The sequence below is a fragment of the Poecilia reticulata genome, chromosome 19 (genome assembly GCF_904066995.2).
Source record: "Poecilia reticulata chromosome 19, P_reticulata-male-v2, whole genome shotgun sequence".
Lineage (NCBI taxonomy): Eukaryota > Metazoa > Chordata > Actinopteri > Cyprinodontiformes > Poeciliidae > Poecilia > Poecilia reticulata.
In genome coordinates this window covers 22,494,815-22,511,569 of record NC_088848.1, presented here as the reverse complement: position 1 = coordinate 22,511,569, position 16,755 = coordinate 22,494,815, and the positions used below count along the sequence as shown (strand labels likewise).

Genomic DNA, 16,755 nt, shown 5'->3' with positions numbered 1-16,755 from the left:
ACTGACAGTTTACTCCACACACAGCTTTACTCGCAGTAAAACTCCTTCACTGGCACTCTGTTTCTCCAGCAGATGACTTCTGGAATTTAATGTCTCCATCCTGTAAGGCTCTCTGAAGCAGATTGTTTTATAAAAAAAATAAATTCAAGTTTTTATTTTTACATATTTATTAAAATTACCACTATCTCGTAACAGTGTAATGTGAGACAAAAAATGTCATAAGGTATGGTTGGTGGTGGTGAGAATGACAGTGGTCATTCTCACCACCGTTCAGTTGAATCTTACCTGGGTCATTCTCAGCCATTTGGCTGAGAATGACCCAGGTAAGATGATGAATATGATGGATTTAATGATAATAATGCTCAGTAACAGTCCATGACAGGCAGCACGGCAGAAAACAAGCCCACGGCTAAATGCCGGTAGCAACTGACTCGAAGGACACAATAAGAGCTAACACAAACCAGAACTTAGCAGTTCTACTGGCGCGTGACGAGAAACGCAGACAAACGCAGACAACGTTAGACAAGGATCCAACGAAGAACACAGACAACAGGTGAGACTAAATACACATGGGGTAATCAAGGGAACAAGACACACCTGGGAGACAATCAACGGTGAAGACAAAGAAACAGGACTCACAGGGAACAGGATCACACAGAAAAACTCAAAAGTAAACACACAGAAACACGGATCATGACAAAAAAATGTTTTAAAAATCTAGGTACTTTGCCTTCTCCCAGTGCTCATAGAACTTTACTCAAAAATACTTTACTCAGTCAGAAACAACCAATCTGACTGATTGGTTGTTTCTGATCAGTCAGATTCAACTGACTGATCAGTTGAATCTGATCAACTGATCAGATTCAACTGATCAATTGATTGCACGAGGAGGCCTCTGATTGCCTCCTCGTGCAATCAGAGGCACGAGGAGGAGGGTCTCAGTGCTGTCAATCACTCACACAACATGCTGCGAATGCTAATGCTAGTTAGCATAGCCACCAATGATTGGACAGCATACAAGAAGTTGACTGACAGAGCTAAGTCCCGCCTCCTAATTCTGATTGGTTGTTTTTGACCTTGAGCGGTGCATTTTTGCAGATCACATTAGTAGCATACTTTTGCAAACATTACATTCTGCACCTTTGAGTCCTTTTGCCCTGAATCAGAGTTGATAGCTTCAACCTATAAGACAGCAAATCCTTCAAGGCATGACTGATCTGAGCAGGGGTTTCAGTGCTCCATTAGTCAGCTCATTAAGTCATATTAAAAGTCAGAAGATTAGATACACGTCCTGAGAGGAGGGATCAACCACAAAGCGTTCAGGATCTCCTAGTATCTCCTTCACACACACACGCACACACACAGACCCGATAGCTACAGAGAGAACAAGATAGTTACCAGAGTCCGAACTGGATGTTGCCACAGGCATTTTGAAGTCTGGCTCTTTCTGTTATCCTCCACACAACTTCTTAGATCAACTGCAATAAAAAAGAAGAAATGGTTGTCAGACACTATTAGAAATCCAATGATACAGAAGGATGAAAGAAAACAAACAGCAATCACACTATTTCCAATGTAATCTGAAATAACTCCGGCACATGACAGGGAGCTTTATTATGGCCTATGAATAGAGCAGCCAGTTGCTCTGGAGGCGTCTGGTTTTAGCCGTCACATCCGCTGGGAATACAATTAGACAACAGTTGGAAAGGCCTAGCAAGCGGGTGAATGAGTGGGCAGGCTGGCTAACATTAGCTCAGCGAGGATGTCTGTTAGCTCTAATTGCTCCATTTACCATCAGGCTGCAAGACGAAATGAGAATCTCCACCAACAAGACAATGAAAGATTCAGTATGTGTCAATGGAGAGCTCTTTAAAATTCAGGTTAAATGAAAGGAAAGGCAGAGCCTCGGGCAGAGATAAATAAGCATTCAATTTAAGATCTGTGTGTCTAAAGAAGATCCTTCTGTTTACTGACATCTAGGAAAACTCTTTAACAAGTGCGGAAAAACTTAATTCCAGTCACAAACGTTAGCATATTGTTACATGACAGTTGAACACCAAGATGTGATTCATCACACTTTTCATAAATCAAAATCAGAATTTTAGTTGTGTTTGGTGAACATATGAAGTCTTGATAAAAGTTCAGTCTGGAAGACTCTCTAGTGCACCTGCCTCATCAATCAGCGCCTCCCTCCCTGCAACCTGGACCGATCAGTGCCGGTCCAAGCCTCCCTCCAGCCAATCATCATTTGGGCTCTAGTTCAAAAGGACCTTCACCAATGGCCTCCTCTGCTCATCAGCTGCGATCAACCCACCTCTGCCCCAACTCCACCTTCTGCTCCCAGCTCTCAGGCCTCAGCGGGGGACGCTTCAGCGTCAAAAGACTTTGTTTATTTTTATGTTCATTTTGTCATTAAACTCTTTTAATCGCTTTTCTTTCTCCGTCTGAGTCTCTCCAGATTTAATTACAATCACAGTCAATATTCTGTAGCCACCTTTCACTGCAAATACAGCTGAAAGAATTTTGGGGTATGTATCCATCGGATTTGCATGTCTACACACTGAAACTATTGCACAAAATAAGCTCAACTCATACAGACTGGATGGAAAGCATCTTTTTTATCTTTCATCATAATTTTCTACCTTTTGTCAGTAGTTTATTATTAGTTTATTTTATTATTCATTTGGTTCAAAGTCATAGATGCGTGTTGCTAGCTTAGGTTAGGTTAGTGTGTTGATAAATTCTCATGGTTTGGAGAGAAGTTGTTTGTGCTTATTCTGTGAATTTGTGCAGTGTTTGGGAACAGTGTACAACACAGGGAACATATGCAGATTCATTCCTTCAAATATTGTTCTGTAAAAACTGGTATCAGAAAGGTACCTGATAGAGTAAATGTTGCGTAACTCATGATAAACAGATGGCACCCTGACTTGCTAGTTTGAATAAAAGAAAATTAAAATGCTACTAGTCTTTTTTTAAAATAATCAACTACAAATTATGATTACGGGGTCGAGACTTTAATGTATTAACATTGATTAAGTAATTACATAGATTATAATGCGTTAAATTTTTTAACGAAATTAATCGAATTTCTTTTTACATACAAAAGTCCCAAACTGGAACTATTTTATTTGTGTGTTTCTGATACACCCGTAAATCTGATGCACAAGCAACATCTGCTATCAGCAGCGATGGATGATAAAGCTGCTTCTATTGGCCCACAAGTGGATAATTTTTGCTTCATAAAACAATCTGATTTAAATGCTGGAAAAGACTATTGTGTTTAAATTGTGCTAAAAGGAGTTAGTTTATCAGCAAAGCTATTCAAACTTAAAACAGCATCTTAATGCTAAACACTTAGTAGCAGCACAGATGTCCCCAACGCTAATGTTAGCGTCCACAGTCCAGATTTCTAAAGAAGTTTCATGAATTATCAGAAGTTCCTGAAACACTTGAAAACTAAATATACATAATAGCACTTTGCACCAATCTGATGGTTGAATAACCTAAATAACAGATTAAGAACAAATATCTTTGTTGATGAGCTCATATGTCTGTTTATACTAGAATTTAGTAGCAAAAATGTTTTTGAGTTGAAGTTGCTTCTTGTCAGTTGATTGCATTAAATTAATTACTATGCCTGCAGTTAGCTAAAAAAAAAAAATCTAATCGAGTCCCACCACTAATAATTATTCATTGTTACGGTGCATATTACAGCCTGATGAAAACATGATCACAAGAAGAAATTCAAAATCACAGAATCCTGCTGCCTCAATATATTTACTCAAATGAAAGTAGATGAGGAAGCAGCTTCACAACATGCCTTCAACTCCAGAATCTAAAACCTGGAAGTATTCCCATATCTAACAGCAGACGATTTGTTCGCTTGTTCAAAACAACATCAGTGAATATCAGACTGGATGTATGTGAGAAGGCACTGGTTGTTTAAGAAAAAATGAAGAGGAGAGAACAATATGGAGTAAGAAAAGAGTGCAGCTGATGGGGAAGATGCCACTGTATCCAAGGATACTGGATCCCAGTTGCCATGACCATAGTTACCCCGTAAAACCAACAATAATGTGGTCAAAACAGAGCAGTCACCACAGGGTCACTGTCTATATTCATAGACAAAAGCAAATCATCTTCAGTGGTTGAGACATCACAGAGAAGAAGAAAAATAACAGATATGGTGAACTTGGACAACTGTTCGTTTAAGACAGTGGTCCCCAAACTTTTTCCTGTGAGGGCCACATAACTTTTCCCTTCTCTGGTGGGGGGCCGGAGTCAGTTTGTAACAGAAAAAGTGAATCACCTGCGCTGCCGGAAATTGTTGAGGGGGGCTGCGCGTTTCTCGATTGATTCTTACTCAGAAAGCACATGGGCAAAAACCGTTAGTGAAATGGTCACTGGGACTGACTAGTATATATTCCATTGAGTGAAAGTAACTTTAACATATGAATTCCTCATATGTTAACTCGTTTTGAAGTATAAGCTGCTACTTACAGGCATTGCTTCAAAGAATTCGACCTGGAATGCAGCGTTCATAACAAACACGTATGTTCATCTGCTCTACCGCTAGCAAACAACCGTACTGATTAAATAACATAAAAGTCAAGCAGTTCCCTAAAAGTCCAACAGATGGCAGCAATGCGCCATGCAAAACAAAACACCCACAGTTTACAGGACACACTTCCTGCTAAAGAGCCCTCTGGTGGTTGAAGAAAAATCCACATATAAACCGGAAAATACAATATATGAAAAAAAATCTGAATGCTCTCTGGCCGGATCCGGCCCACGGGCCGTAGTTTGGGGACCACTGGTTTAATTGTCTGACATTAAATAAGGATAAACATTTCATGTTTTAGGTCAGAAAGAATTACCACAATCAGTACTATTTACCAAAGGGAAAATATTACAAGTATTTTTTATGTATGTAACAATCTTGGAATTGCTGTGTTTTCATTTCATACATTCTAGAAATGTAATTAAAAATCGCACGTGAATGCATTTGTTCACGATAAATCTTTTTTTTTAAAAACGCGCTGCACCATGATGCTGCTTTCGTCTTCATGGTTTTCAGTGCCAGTACTGGTTGTTCATCATGTGACTCGTGATGCAATGAAAGTGTTTCCTTTGCAGTTTTGCAAACAGCCAAAAGAATCCCTCATCCTAGCGCCAAAACCTTTTATCAAAAAAAGTTTTTTCAAACTTGGTGTGTTTCTATTAAGCAAATTTATTTTCGATATGTCAAATTGTACAATTTTATGGTCAATGGAAACACAACTAGTGATACAAACCACTGACTGTGGCCCCAATAACTACATATGAACAAAAAAAATTAAACAATTGCACTTAAGTTATGAATGGTTCACCTGCTTGTGCGTAACCAAATGTCTCAAGGTTGATGTTGATGTTAATTTGAAGGATAAATCTGTGCTCGGCAGCAGAAGCACCTCTTCAGCCAAAGTTTTGAAATCAAGGAACATTTCTCAGAGTGAAGTGATAAGACGTCAACAAAGACTCCCTGAAGCGTTTCCCGATCCCACAAAGCCCTCACTTCAGCAGAGGAAAGCCCACAGCAAGGGTTCAGCTCCACCAGACGCGCTCCAAAGCCTCCTGTCCAGAACTCTTCAACGCGCTGTCGGCTCCCGGGTAGCAAGAAGGTGGAAATTTATTTATTTTTTAAATTGATTGATTGACTTTGTTGTGCTCTGTGCATAAAGTTGAAAATGTCTGCATCCAAGTGCTCAAGAGTATGAACTGCAATCTTTTAAAATGACGGATGACCTTCAGATTTTTCCGTCACCATTTAAAGAAACGGTCAAAGACAGAAAATATTTGGTTAACATGAAATCGTCTGTGCACATAAAAAATATACTCATTTTCTGGTAGCAGGAACAATTATGTAGATTAAAGCATCCTGTTCTGTGTTCCAGTTTGATTTAATTTGTTATAAATCTACAGTTGATAGTTTCAAGATCTGCTGTTCATTGCACAACACGTTCTTGACTGCAACTAAAATACACAAAACAAAGCTTCAGGTCACTGGAATCCTGTTCTTTGCCTCTAAGATGTTTGGATATGTGTTTGCAGAAATCAGTGAGAGAATAAAACAGCAACTCTACCAAATATTTCTAATATCACCTTTTTCTAATATCAATGTCACTTTTATGTTGCTTGCTAAAATAACCATTTACGATATCACACATCTATCTATAAAATTATCATCCAAGCAGTGATATGCGCCTGACTCCGATATTGCATGGCTGGACTTTTAACCAAGCCGTTCTTCACAGCACACAGCGATCCTCCGGGGCTGATCCAGGCAGTCCCGTGTTTGCAATGCGAAACGACAGAGCTCATTAAAAATAATCAGAGCTACTGCAGCAGCGCTCGGCCATCCTTTGGGGCTGCTCTGACACACCAGGGGGTTGGGAGGAGGTCGTGGGGGTCAGGATCTCCATCAGCTTCGCTCCTCTTTCATGTCAGTCTGGGAAGAATCTGACACAAGTCGAAGATGGTGGTTAGCAATTTGCACTTTCTTAAAGAAAATGCTGTTTGTGTTCCTAAAACACAGAATAATACACTATATTGTGCTCAGATTTGGTATATATCCTGGGAATCCGAACCATCTTTGCTCTTGAATTGGATTTCCTTCACACAGACACAAGCTTTCACATATGGCAGGGAAGAGATCGGCTCAGTAGCACAGCAGCCATGACATTACAGTCACAGACCTGCTATCATCTCCACACGGTCTGTCAAAACAAAAGGCCGGCTTTGTGTGCCGACTTTCTGTCATGTGGACGCTCACAGATCTAAAATTATATCTCCGGTCATTTTTAGGACACCTGGCATCATCCAAATATTACATAACCAATAACTAGTCTCAACGGACCGTTTAAAATTGTCAGTATTAAGTCTGCTGAATTGCTTCATTGTGCTTGTTGTTATTCAGCAAGGCCCCTGAAGGAAGAGAAGGCAGACATGTGAGACAAACAAAGTCCAAATAAAGCCTTCTTCCTCATCTTTGTCCCGGGGCCACGACACACAGGCTGTGGCTCAGGTGTTTGTATGCCAGGCGTCCAAAAAAAAAACCCAAAAAACGCCTTCAGCCATCCTCACTCTGCGGCCACATTACACGCAGGAGCGCACGTGCACCAGCAACCAAACGAGCCCTAATCCACACATGCATGCTGGCGTCGAGCCTAAAAATAGCGCCGCGCTCCCACAGGTTCATTTCGTCTCATTTCTTTACATGGAAAAACCACCGTATCCAAGACAACCACAGAGGATCTCGCCGTCTCCTCCCCGCCCCCCCTTCCCCGGCGCTTTGCCATGGCAACAAGGGAAAATGCGTAAAATAATAATAAGTTGTGAGCTAGTTCTAATAATATGGTGCTCCTTTCAATCTGAATATTTGTGAAATAGTTTGTAGGTACAGGTCAGAAGTCAACATTTCAGTCCAATTACTTGTTCATGTTGTTCAATAAGAACATTTTAAAATGATTCAATATTTAACACGCAAATCCAAAAACAATTAGAATTTAAAAAACACAAAAGAATACTTTTCACTGAACTCCATGGTACTGCAAACATATTCACGCCCCTCCTATTGTCCAATTACAGTCACAAACTTTAAAGGGGCAATGTCATATAAAATCAATGTTTTTTAGCTTTACATTACATTACATTATAATGATACTCCTTTAGAAATATAGTGTTGCTTTGATTCTTTCTCTTGCCTGCATCCCTTCCCTTTTACTCCTCCCCTCACTCCTGCAGATTAGCCACCAGTAATTAGCAAACACCTGGTAGAACTGCTCACCTGCTGAGCTCACTAAAGGAGCTACTTCTCAGTGAAACGATGGTAAAAACATTGTTTAAGGCTTAATAGAGGAGCCATATTGTGAGGCAGAGCTCCAAAAAGAGCAGGAGTTTCTTAAAAAGACAGATGCTCAACTTCAAATTACAAATTAATTTTCTTTTAAGTCATGTTTGATATACATAGCATGTTAATAACAACTGACGTTAACATAGTTACTTGATTGTGGAATGACATGACACAATGTGCCTGGAAAACAAATAATACTAGCCCTTTAATGGATTTTCTATGGATCTTCACAATGTGGTTCATAATTGGGAAGTGGGAAGAAATGTGGGGGTTTTTTCATTTCTTTTACAAATTAAAATCGTATGATTTATTTCCAATCTGATGATGAGTATTTTTTGTTTACAGAGTCATCATAATCCATTTTTTTATGGTTTCAGATATGTGTGTTTTTTTATTTACATTTTATTTTGGATATTTAATATATCGTATAGGTCCAGTGTTAAATGTTCTTTACAAAATTAAAGTGAGAGGAAAAACTTGCCTTACTAAGCCAGTTTTGTTAGGTGATAGAACCAGGCACACACTGTGGAAAGATTTTTACAGAAGTTAAATTCACCTAAAGCTGAAGGTTTAAGCTGTCTATCAAGGTAAAAAAATAAAAAAAAAATAAAAATAAAATATATATATATATATATATATATATATATATATATATATATATATGTGTGTGTGTGTGTTGGGAAACTTTATATTGTCTCCTGGTATGGTTAATACTAAACTGACGAAGAAAATAAAGGTTTCTTTCTTTGCGTCTTATTTTTCTCCTTTGTCTGCGTTCTGACCCTGTGATGGCCAGACAGTCGTTCCAGGATGCAAACTTTCTCTCCCCGAAGACGTCCGCGACAGCCTCCGACCGACCGCCCGACCCTACGACCCCGAACGGGACGCAGCACACGAAGAGAATAAATAATTGAAAGGATGATTGCTCCACGGTTCAGTGATTTCAAAATAAAAGGTGCTTTACGCATGCAAATGAATGCACACAGTGTGCTGCTGCTGCTCGGTGGCAGCCGTCAACAGAATGGAAAGTGAGTAGCCGGTGAATTTTAACTAAGCTAACCTTACTGTGGCTTGAAAATATAACTGTAAATGATGAACTACTGGCTAAGCTTTCGCATACACAAGGAACAAACTAAAACAATTATTAACTTAAAAACAATAGCTTAACACCATCATTAAATACATGTTACATAAAATTTAGTCCTTACTCTGTAGTATGTTATTCTTAACTTCAATCTTATTCTTCACAAAATGTAAAAAGAAATGGAGTAGCATCATATTTTATTGCTTGAAGGACTTCTTTGGCAAATATTTCCCGTTAGAGCTGGACAGGAGCGTTGGTTTAGGTTGTATTTACCCAGAATGCCATGTGCTGTAGTCCTCCTCCTGTTTTTTTAAGGGGTGTCCAGTAAAAGTGCAGAAAAAAATGCTTATATAGAGCATTGGAATTCCTATTTTTAGGAATTTTGAAATAAAATTAAAAAGCTCAAAAATCTGCTTAATTTTTTGTACAATTCTATTTTGAAAAATATTTTTGGATTTAAGCAAAAGCCAGACTGCTAAAATAACCTGACACTGGTAAATTATGCACAAACCTATTTATATTCAAATATAAACTGTTTGATACAGTATGCAACCTTATCAATCAATCAAATTTTATTTGTATAGCACATTTCAGCAGCAAGGCATTTCAAACTGCTTTACATAATTAAAATAAAAACAGCATGTGACACTGAATAAACAGTTAGAAAGACAGATTTTTTTTAAGAGAAAAAAAAAAAGGTTAAAAAACATTAAAACCTGCACCCCTTGTAGGACTTCAGTTAAACGTCTCACACCTCAGAGTTTTAGTTAAAACGCCATTTAACAAGGATTCTCACACCCCTAGATATAGATTCGTTTAACTGGGAACTTTTCCGGGGGGGCTTTACATAGACAGTGTGAAAGAGAAATAAAAAGAAGTTAATAACTAGATGAAAAGTAAAGATAAAAACATTAAAAACATCAAAGACATCAAAACCCACACTCTAAACCTAATTTAGCCATAAGCAACTCTAAACAGGTGGGTTTTAAGTTGAGATTTAAAGGCACCCAGTGTTTCAGCTGTTTTACAGTTTTCTGGAAGTTTGTTCCAAATTTGTGGTGCGTAGAAGCTGAATGCTGCTTCTCCTCATTTGGTTCTGGTTCTGGGGATGCAGAGCAGACCAGATTGGTACAGCAATAACAGATCTTTAATGTATTGTGGTGCTAAACCGTTCAGTGATTTATAAACTAACAGTATTTTAAAGTCTATTCTTTGAGCTACAGGGAGCCAGTGTAGGGACTTTAAAACTGGTGCTATGTGCTCTATCTTCCTGGTTTTAGTGAAAACCCGAGCAGCAGCGTTCTGGATCAGCTGCAGCTGTTTGATTTGTTTATTAGTCAGACCTGTGGAGACGCTGTTGCAGTTATCAATGCGGCTAAAGATAAACGCATGGATGAGTTTCTCTAGATCTCGCTTAGACATAAGTCCTCTAATCCTGGAGATGTTCTTCAGGTGATAGAAGGCCGACTTTGTGACTGTCTTAATGTGGCTCTGAAGGTTCAGGTCAGAGTCCATCACTACTCCCAGGTTTCGGGCTGATCGCTGGTTTTTAGTTGTAATAACTGAAGCTGTGCATTGATTCTAGTTCGCTCATCTTTAGGTCCAAAGATAATAACTTCAGTTTTGTTTCGGTTCAGCTGGAGAAAGTTTTGGCACATCCACACATTGATCTGTTCTTCAGAGTCACCTGGTGACATCGTGATGTAGAGCTGTGTGTCATCTGCATAATTGTGGTAGCTAATCCTATTTCTTGTTATAACCTGAGCCAGTGGGAGCATATAAATATTGAAAAGAAGGGGTCCTAGGATTGAACCTTGGGGTACCCCACATGTGACATTTGACCTCTGATGAGAAGTTTCCGATTGAAACAAAGAAATCCCTGTTCTTTATGTAAGATTCAAACCAGTGGAGCACTGTACCGGAGAGTCCGACCCAACTCTCCAGTCGATTCAGTATAATGTCATGGTCAACAGTGTCAAAAGCTGCACTGAGGTCCAACAGAACCAGCACTGTGGTTCTCCCACAGTCTGTATTTATATGGATGTCATTGAACACTTTTACAAGGGCTGTCTCCGTGCTGTGGTGAGCATGAAAACCAGACTGGAAGGAGTTAAAGCGATTCATTATTGTTAGGAAGTTATTTAATTGTTTAAAAACTGCTTTTTCAATCATTTTGCCGATGAATGGGAGGTTGGAGATCGGCCTGTAATTCTGCAGTAGTGATTTGTCTAGATTGTTCTTTTTTATCAGTGGTTTGATAACTGCTGTTTTCAAAGCTTGGGGGAAAACACCTGAAGAGAGCGATGAGTTTACAATTTGGATCAGATCATTGGTAACGGCAGGCAGGACTTTCTTAAAGAAATGTGTGGGTAGGACATCCAGACAGCAGGAACTGGAGCTTAATTGACTTATAATTTCTTCTAGGGTTTTATAATTTAGTAGTTGAAATTGGGTCATTTTTCTTGCATTTGTTTTGCTTGGGCATAGCATTGGTACTGTCTTTGGAGTAGATGTGCAGATTAGTCCTCTGATCTTTTGAATTTTCTCTGAAAAGAAACTGGAGAACTTGTTGCAGGCGGCATTAGATTGAAGTTCAGGTGGCAACGTCATCGGATATATAATAGTTTTAAATAAATGTACTATTTGTTTACACTGACTTCTCCTCATCAGTCACATAATTTAAACAGAATTTCTCGACTGCTTGAATAGAAAAATTGGTTTCTGAATCCAAAATCATTTCTGAATTAAAAGTTGTTTCTGAATCAAGTCAAATCAATAAACACTGAAATATTTGCATCTTTAAATCTAACATCGTCCATCAGCCATGGTAGAACATGGGAACATCACAACAGGAATGTTTATATGAAGTTGATGGAAGCAAAATACAGACAGAAGCTAAAAAATGACATCAGACTGGACCAGTTTCAGCTTTAAGCTGGGAAACCAACATAAGCAGGCAGTCAGAGCTACAATAGAAGAAAGCATTTCTTTATATTAGAATGGACACAATCAAAATCCAGGATCCATTTAAGAATCTGTGGCGAGACTTGAAAGCTGCTGTTCACAGATGCTCTTCCTGTAGTCTTGCTGAACTTGAGCTGTTTTACTAAGAACCAGTAAAAGGATCTGAAAAGCTCGGAGAAGAAAACCTCAACATAATTGTGGCTTTAAAGGGAAACAAGCATCAACAAAGCATGGACGTCACTGGATCTGTTTTAGGTGGACATCAGTCTCCTGAAAGGTTTAATAATACAGGCAGCAGCATGACGACGAATGAAAATAATAAAACTGATCATGTTACTGACTGACTGAACTTCTGCTTCTGTTCCATTTGGACTGAGTTCAACAACGGTACAAATGTGGTTTGTCCAAAAAAACTGGTTGATGTAAATGGAGACTTTTTTATTCTTTTTAATCAAGGTAGAGTTATTACAACATAAATTTATTGCACTGATAAATGTAACGCACAACACAAAGTATTCATCTCATTATAACTCAGCTTTTATGAGTGGAAACACGTCTACCAGAAATTCTGACTGAAAATCTGACTTTGCTGCCCCAAATCAGCTTTTATTTAATTTATTAAACTCTGCTAAATACAGCAAGCATTTGGAAAAAATCAGCCAAATCCTGACCTTATACTGAGAATAAATTTGTTCAGTCAAGCCCTAAACAAACTGAAAACTGACTTTCATATAATGCAGCAAACGTGCAAAATTATTTATTAGTTTTGGATCTACAATAACTAACATCCTTTTACTCCAAAAAAACAAAACAAAAAAAATGTACAACTTTATTTGCTTGATTTTTGTTTTGTCTTCATTTCTTAGCCCCTGATGATTTTGGCCCGTGTGACAGAAAGTTTGGACACACCTGACCAAGACGCAATGCTATTTAACATTTATAGAGTGGTGTTTGCAAAGCAGCCAATCAGAACTCCATTCATTTTCCTTGACGCTGTTTGGTTGAACCCCAAAGAGCGGAGATAAGACCGTAGATGTTAGCATCTGCAGCACAGGAAAAAAATTTTCCACTGTGTGTATTAAGGTATATTTGGTGTTTGAAATATTAAAATAAGCTATTATCAGGGCGTTTGAAGGATTTTAGCTGTTCACAGGTGGCTGTGGTCTCCAACCAGGGGAGATTCTAATCACATTTCTTCTAATTGCACTATTTGACACAATAAACAACGTTTTTCTACTTGATTAATTGAATAGACAAAAACAATTAGCATTGTGATGATGCGCAGCAACTGCTACCTTGATTTAATTAGATGTTGTAGCTCAAGTAAACCAGCAGCTTTTACACTTCATATTCTTCTAAATCATGAAACTATGTTGGGCGAAAAAAGTTCAATATTTCTACATTATTAAAGAAGTACATTCTAAGCAGCATGTTGCAGTGCGCAGCGCTTTCTGGGCAGTGATGCTGACTATCTGAGAAAACGTGGTTCTGCTTGTCTTTCAGTCTTCCAGATTAAAAAAAAAGGAATCCCAAACATTTTTATAATCTTTCCATTGTTGCCATTTTTGTATTTTTTCCCCTCCTTCATCCTAACTGACTGATCCTGAGAAAATAAACACTATCATAAACTGGTTAAAGAAATAACCAGAAGTTCATTATGCGAAACAGAGCTTTCCGTAAAAGCAATACTCATTACAGTCGCTACATTTGTGACTTTATATCCAGTATGTGACATATATTTATCTTAACATGCCTCACTACCGTCTGATTGCTGCATGCTAAACCAAAATGCAGAAATAAAACGAAATGTGAACAGAGACTCGTAGATCCTTTAATGCTGCATTCATTAGCAATCAGACATCTGAAGTTTACTCCTTTGAAAAACATATGTGTTTACATTCAACAATGGGATTAAGTTTGTTAATTTCTTTAACAAGTCACTCTTCAGCGCCACCAGGCAGCTTGGGGAGGGGAAAAGCTGCTGTACTCCAAGGATCGAGCCAGTCAATTTAAGGATGCTTAGTGGTCCCCCAAACCCCGGACATTATAGGCGGAAGTGACAGCGCTGCGCAACGCAAATAATGACCTGACCGGAACACGGTGCACTAAATAATAAAACATAATTCAACAAAGCTTCGGGGCAGATCAATTTTCCTCAAGGAATTTTAATAATCGAGGTCCTCGAATCATTCAAGGAATCGTTACAGCCCTCATATAGTTTTGCGTTATTTAAAGCTTTTTCAAGTAGACTCAACTTGTATGAAAAGTTTTTCGAAAATAAACAAACAGGTGGGTGTGTCGTTGTATGGGGGCCCTAGGCTTTATAGCCCCAGTCCCCACCTTGGCTCCGGCCCTTGCTGTTACTAACATTTCTCATGAAAAGGAACATGATCTGAACCTTGAACTAAAACGTTACTCTAAGAAACGCACAGCAGATCAGAAACTCTCCTTGATGCTGTAATGACTCACTCATTGAAACTAAGTGCCGACATGGTGAGGCACCTGCACTTCAATAAAACTACCAGATCTGTGCCAACAAATAACTGCTTGTGTTAAATAAAAATCTACTCATTTGCTGCATACGGTCTGCTCTTTCAATCTTTCTGATTGTGTGACTTTGTCACTCTGCCATTTTCATATGAAATTATTCAATTTAATGCTCTGGTGGGATGGAAAGATGTGAAGTAAATCTTTTTTTTTTGACTGAAGGATATAGACTGCTCAAAAAAATAAAGGGAACACTTCAGTATTCACTTCAATGTTAAAGTGTTCCCTTTATTTTTTTGAGCAGTGTATTTTCAAATACTAGAGGAAGCAGAGCTCTTAAATTTTTAAGGAACTGCAGGGACCTGAAATGTTTCTGTCCAGGTACATCCAGGCGTGATGATCTTAACTCCACCCCCCAGAGCTGCCAAAGGCTCCGAAATATACAGCAAATCCCTGGATTACTAAAGGGAACAAGCTGATAGGGTGAACAGCTCTGAAAAGGGGCCTCTGTCACTAAGATTCAACATTAAAAAATGAAGGGTTTTTTATTTGATTTTACATCCTGGAGAGATTTTTTTAGAGCTATAATTTTGTAGAACTCATTGAATATCATAATATTCTTTAATAATACATTTGTGTCTGTGTTACACATCTAGAATCACACACTTCACAAAAACCAGGTCTAGATTAAAATATTGTGTGCATATGCTTCTAATAAAAATATCTTGGAAAGTAGGTTTTATATAGCAGGACCATAGAATGCTCTAAAAAAATGTCAATCTATCTTGGGAGTGAAAAAAGCAAACTATCTACTATTCAATAATAAACAGTTACAAATTAGAGGCATTGTTAATTTGTTCTAAGGTGGGATGAAATGAGTGGAGTTCAATCCTGAGATTTGTAATTAACTGCTTGTAATCTGCTTGAATGGGTGAGTAACAGCAGGGGGTCAACAACTTATTTTTCTCAGGAAAGGCAAATCAAACTTTTATGTGATTGTTTTTCTGAACTCTAGCAGATATTCTGTCTCTAGAATAAATGAAACAAACACACAAAAAGAAGAGGCTGCTCATGTGAGGGTCTTTTTTGTGGCCATTGTGATGCCACGTTGAACAAAGTCGGTGGAATTCTGAATCAACTTTACCTCAGATAACATCCAGCCTGTTAAAGCTCAGACGGATTTGTGTTCTAAAAAGACAATTATCCCAAACACACATCAAAAGTTATTTTGTGATGGAGAAAGCAGAGTGATGTTAGGAGTAGAAAGAAACTGAAAAATGTGTGCATTATGCTTGAAAGGAAAACAATTTAACGTCTGATTTGTCAGATGCATCATCATACCTGCAGTATCTTAGCAACCTGTTAAGGGACTATTTATGCAGAGATGGGTAGAGTATCTAAAAAATTATATTCACACAAGAGTAGCACTTTATATTATATTTTCACTCAAGTAAAAGTAAAATTATCTGTCCAAGAAATTACTCAAGTAAGTGTAAAAGAACATTTATGTGGTAAAACGTTTACTTGCGTACTGAATAACTGGAATATTTTTTAGGAAATAAATAAAAATAATCATAGATAATAACAATGATAATATATTAAAATAATGTAATCAGATAAAATCTGTCGGATGACATTCTGTGTGAGTTCTGATATTTTAGGAATTAAACTGAAAAAATAAATAAATAAAATTACGAAATAAAATTAGACAGAATTTTTTGTTTCCAAATCTGTTTTTGTTTTCAACATAAAACTTATGAAACCAATGCTTACCCTATGTAATGTAAACAGCTTTGGAACTAAATAACAGACCACTGCACTGAACCACGTTATTATTCCACCAAATATTAATTTCTGAATAAGTTTAAATATTAGTATTGTTGTTTCTAAATGAATATGAACTTGTTTTCTCTGCATTATTTGAGGTCTGAAAGCACTGCATCTTTTTCGTTATTTTGATCAATTCTCAGTTTCTGCAAATAAATACACATTTTTGCTTGGAATTTCAGAGACCTGATGTCAATAGTTCATAGAATAAAAGAATAATGTTCATTTTACTCAAACATAAAGAGCAAAATCAAAGAAACTTGTAACATAACCACTATATTTGACTAAATAAATAAAAAGTAACCATACTGTTTCTTTAGAGCAGTTTCAATTGATTGTTAAATTATCCTAAGTTTCCACTGTTTAAAACTGATTTTTGGGCAGCATCATGCTGGCTTTAGATGTGGTTGTGATAACCAAATAAAAAGGGGTGTGTGTGTCAGAGAGGAAGACACACACTCTCATATCTGTGCAGCAGGAGATATGTCTTTATGAATGT

The 16,755-nt window shown here is 37.8% G+C and overlaps 1 protein-coding gene across 2 annotated transcripts in view; it reads right to left on the bottom strand.

The window, feature by feature from the left end:
• Positions 1–16,755, bottom strand: part of mpp2b (MAGUK p55 scaffold protein 2b) — a 57,488-nt gene that overhangs the window by 38,527 nt on the left and 2,206 nt on the right. For both annotated transcript variants that reach the window (XM_081600488.1, XM_081600489.1), the window contains exon 2: positions 1,399–1,478. In XM_081600488.1, the coding sequence (XP_081456614.1) occupies positions 1,399–1,429 (31 nt within the window). In that variant the 5' untranslated portion in view covers positions 1,430–1,478. The remainder of the gene's footprint in view (positions 1–1,398; positions 1,479–16,755) is intronic.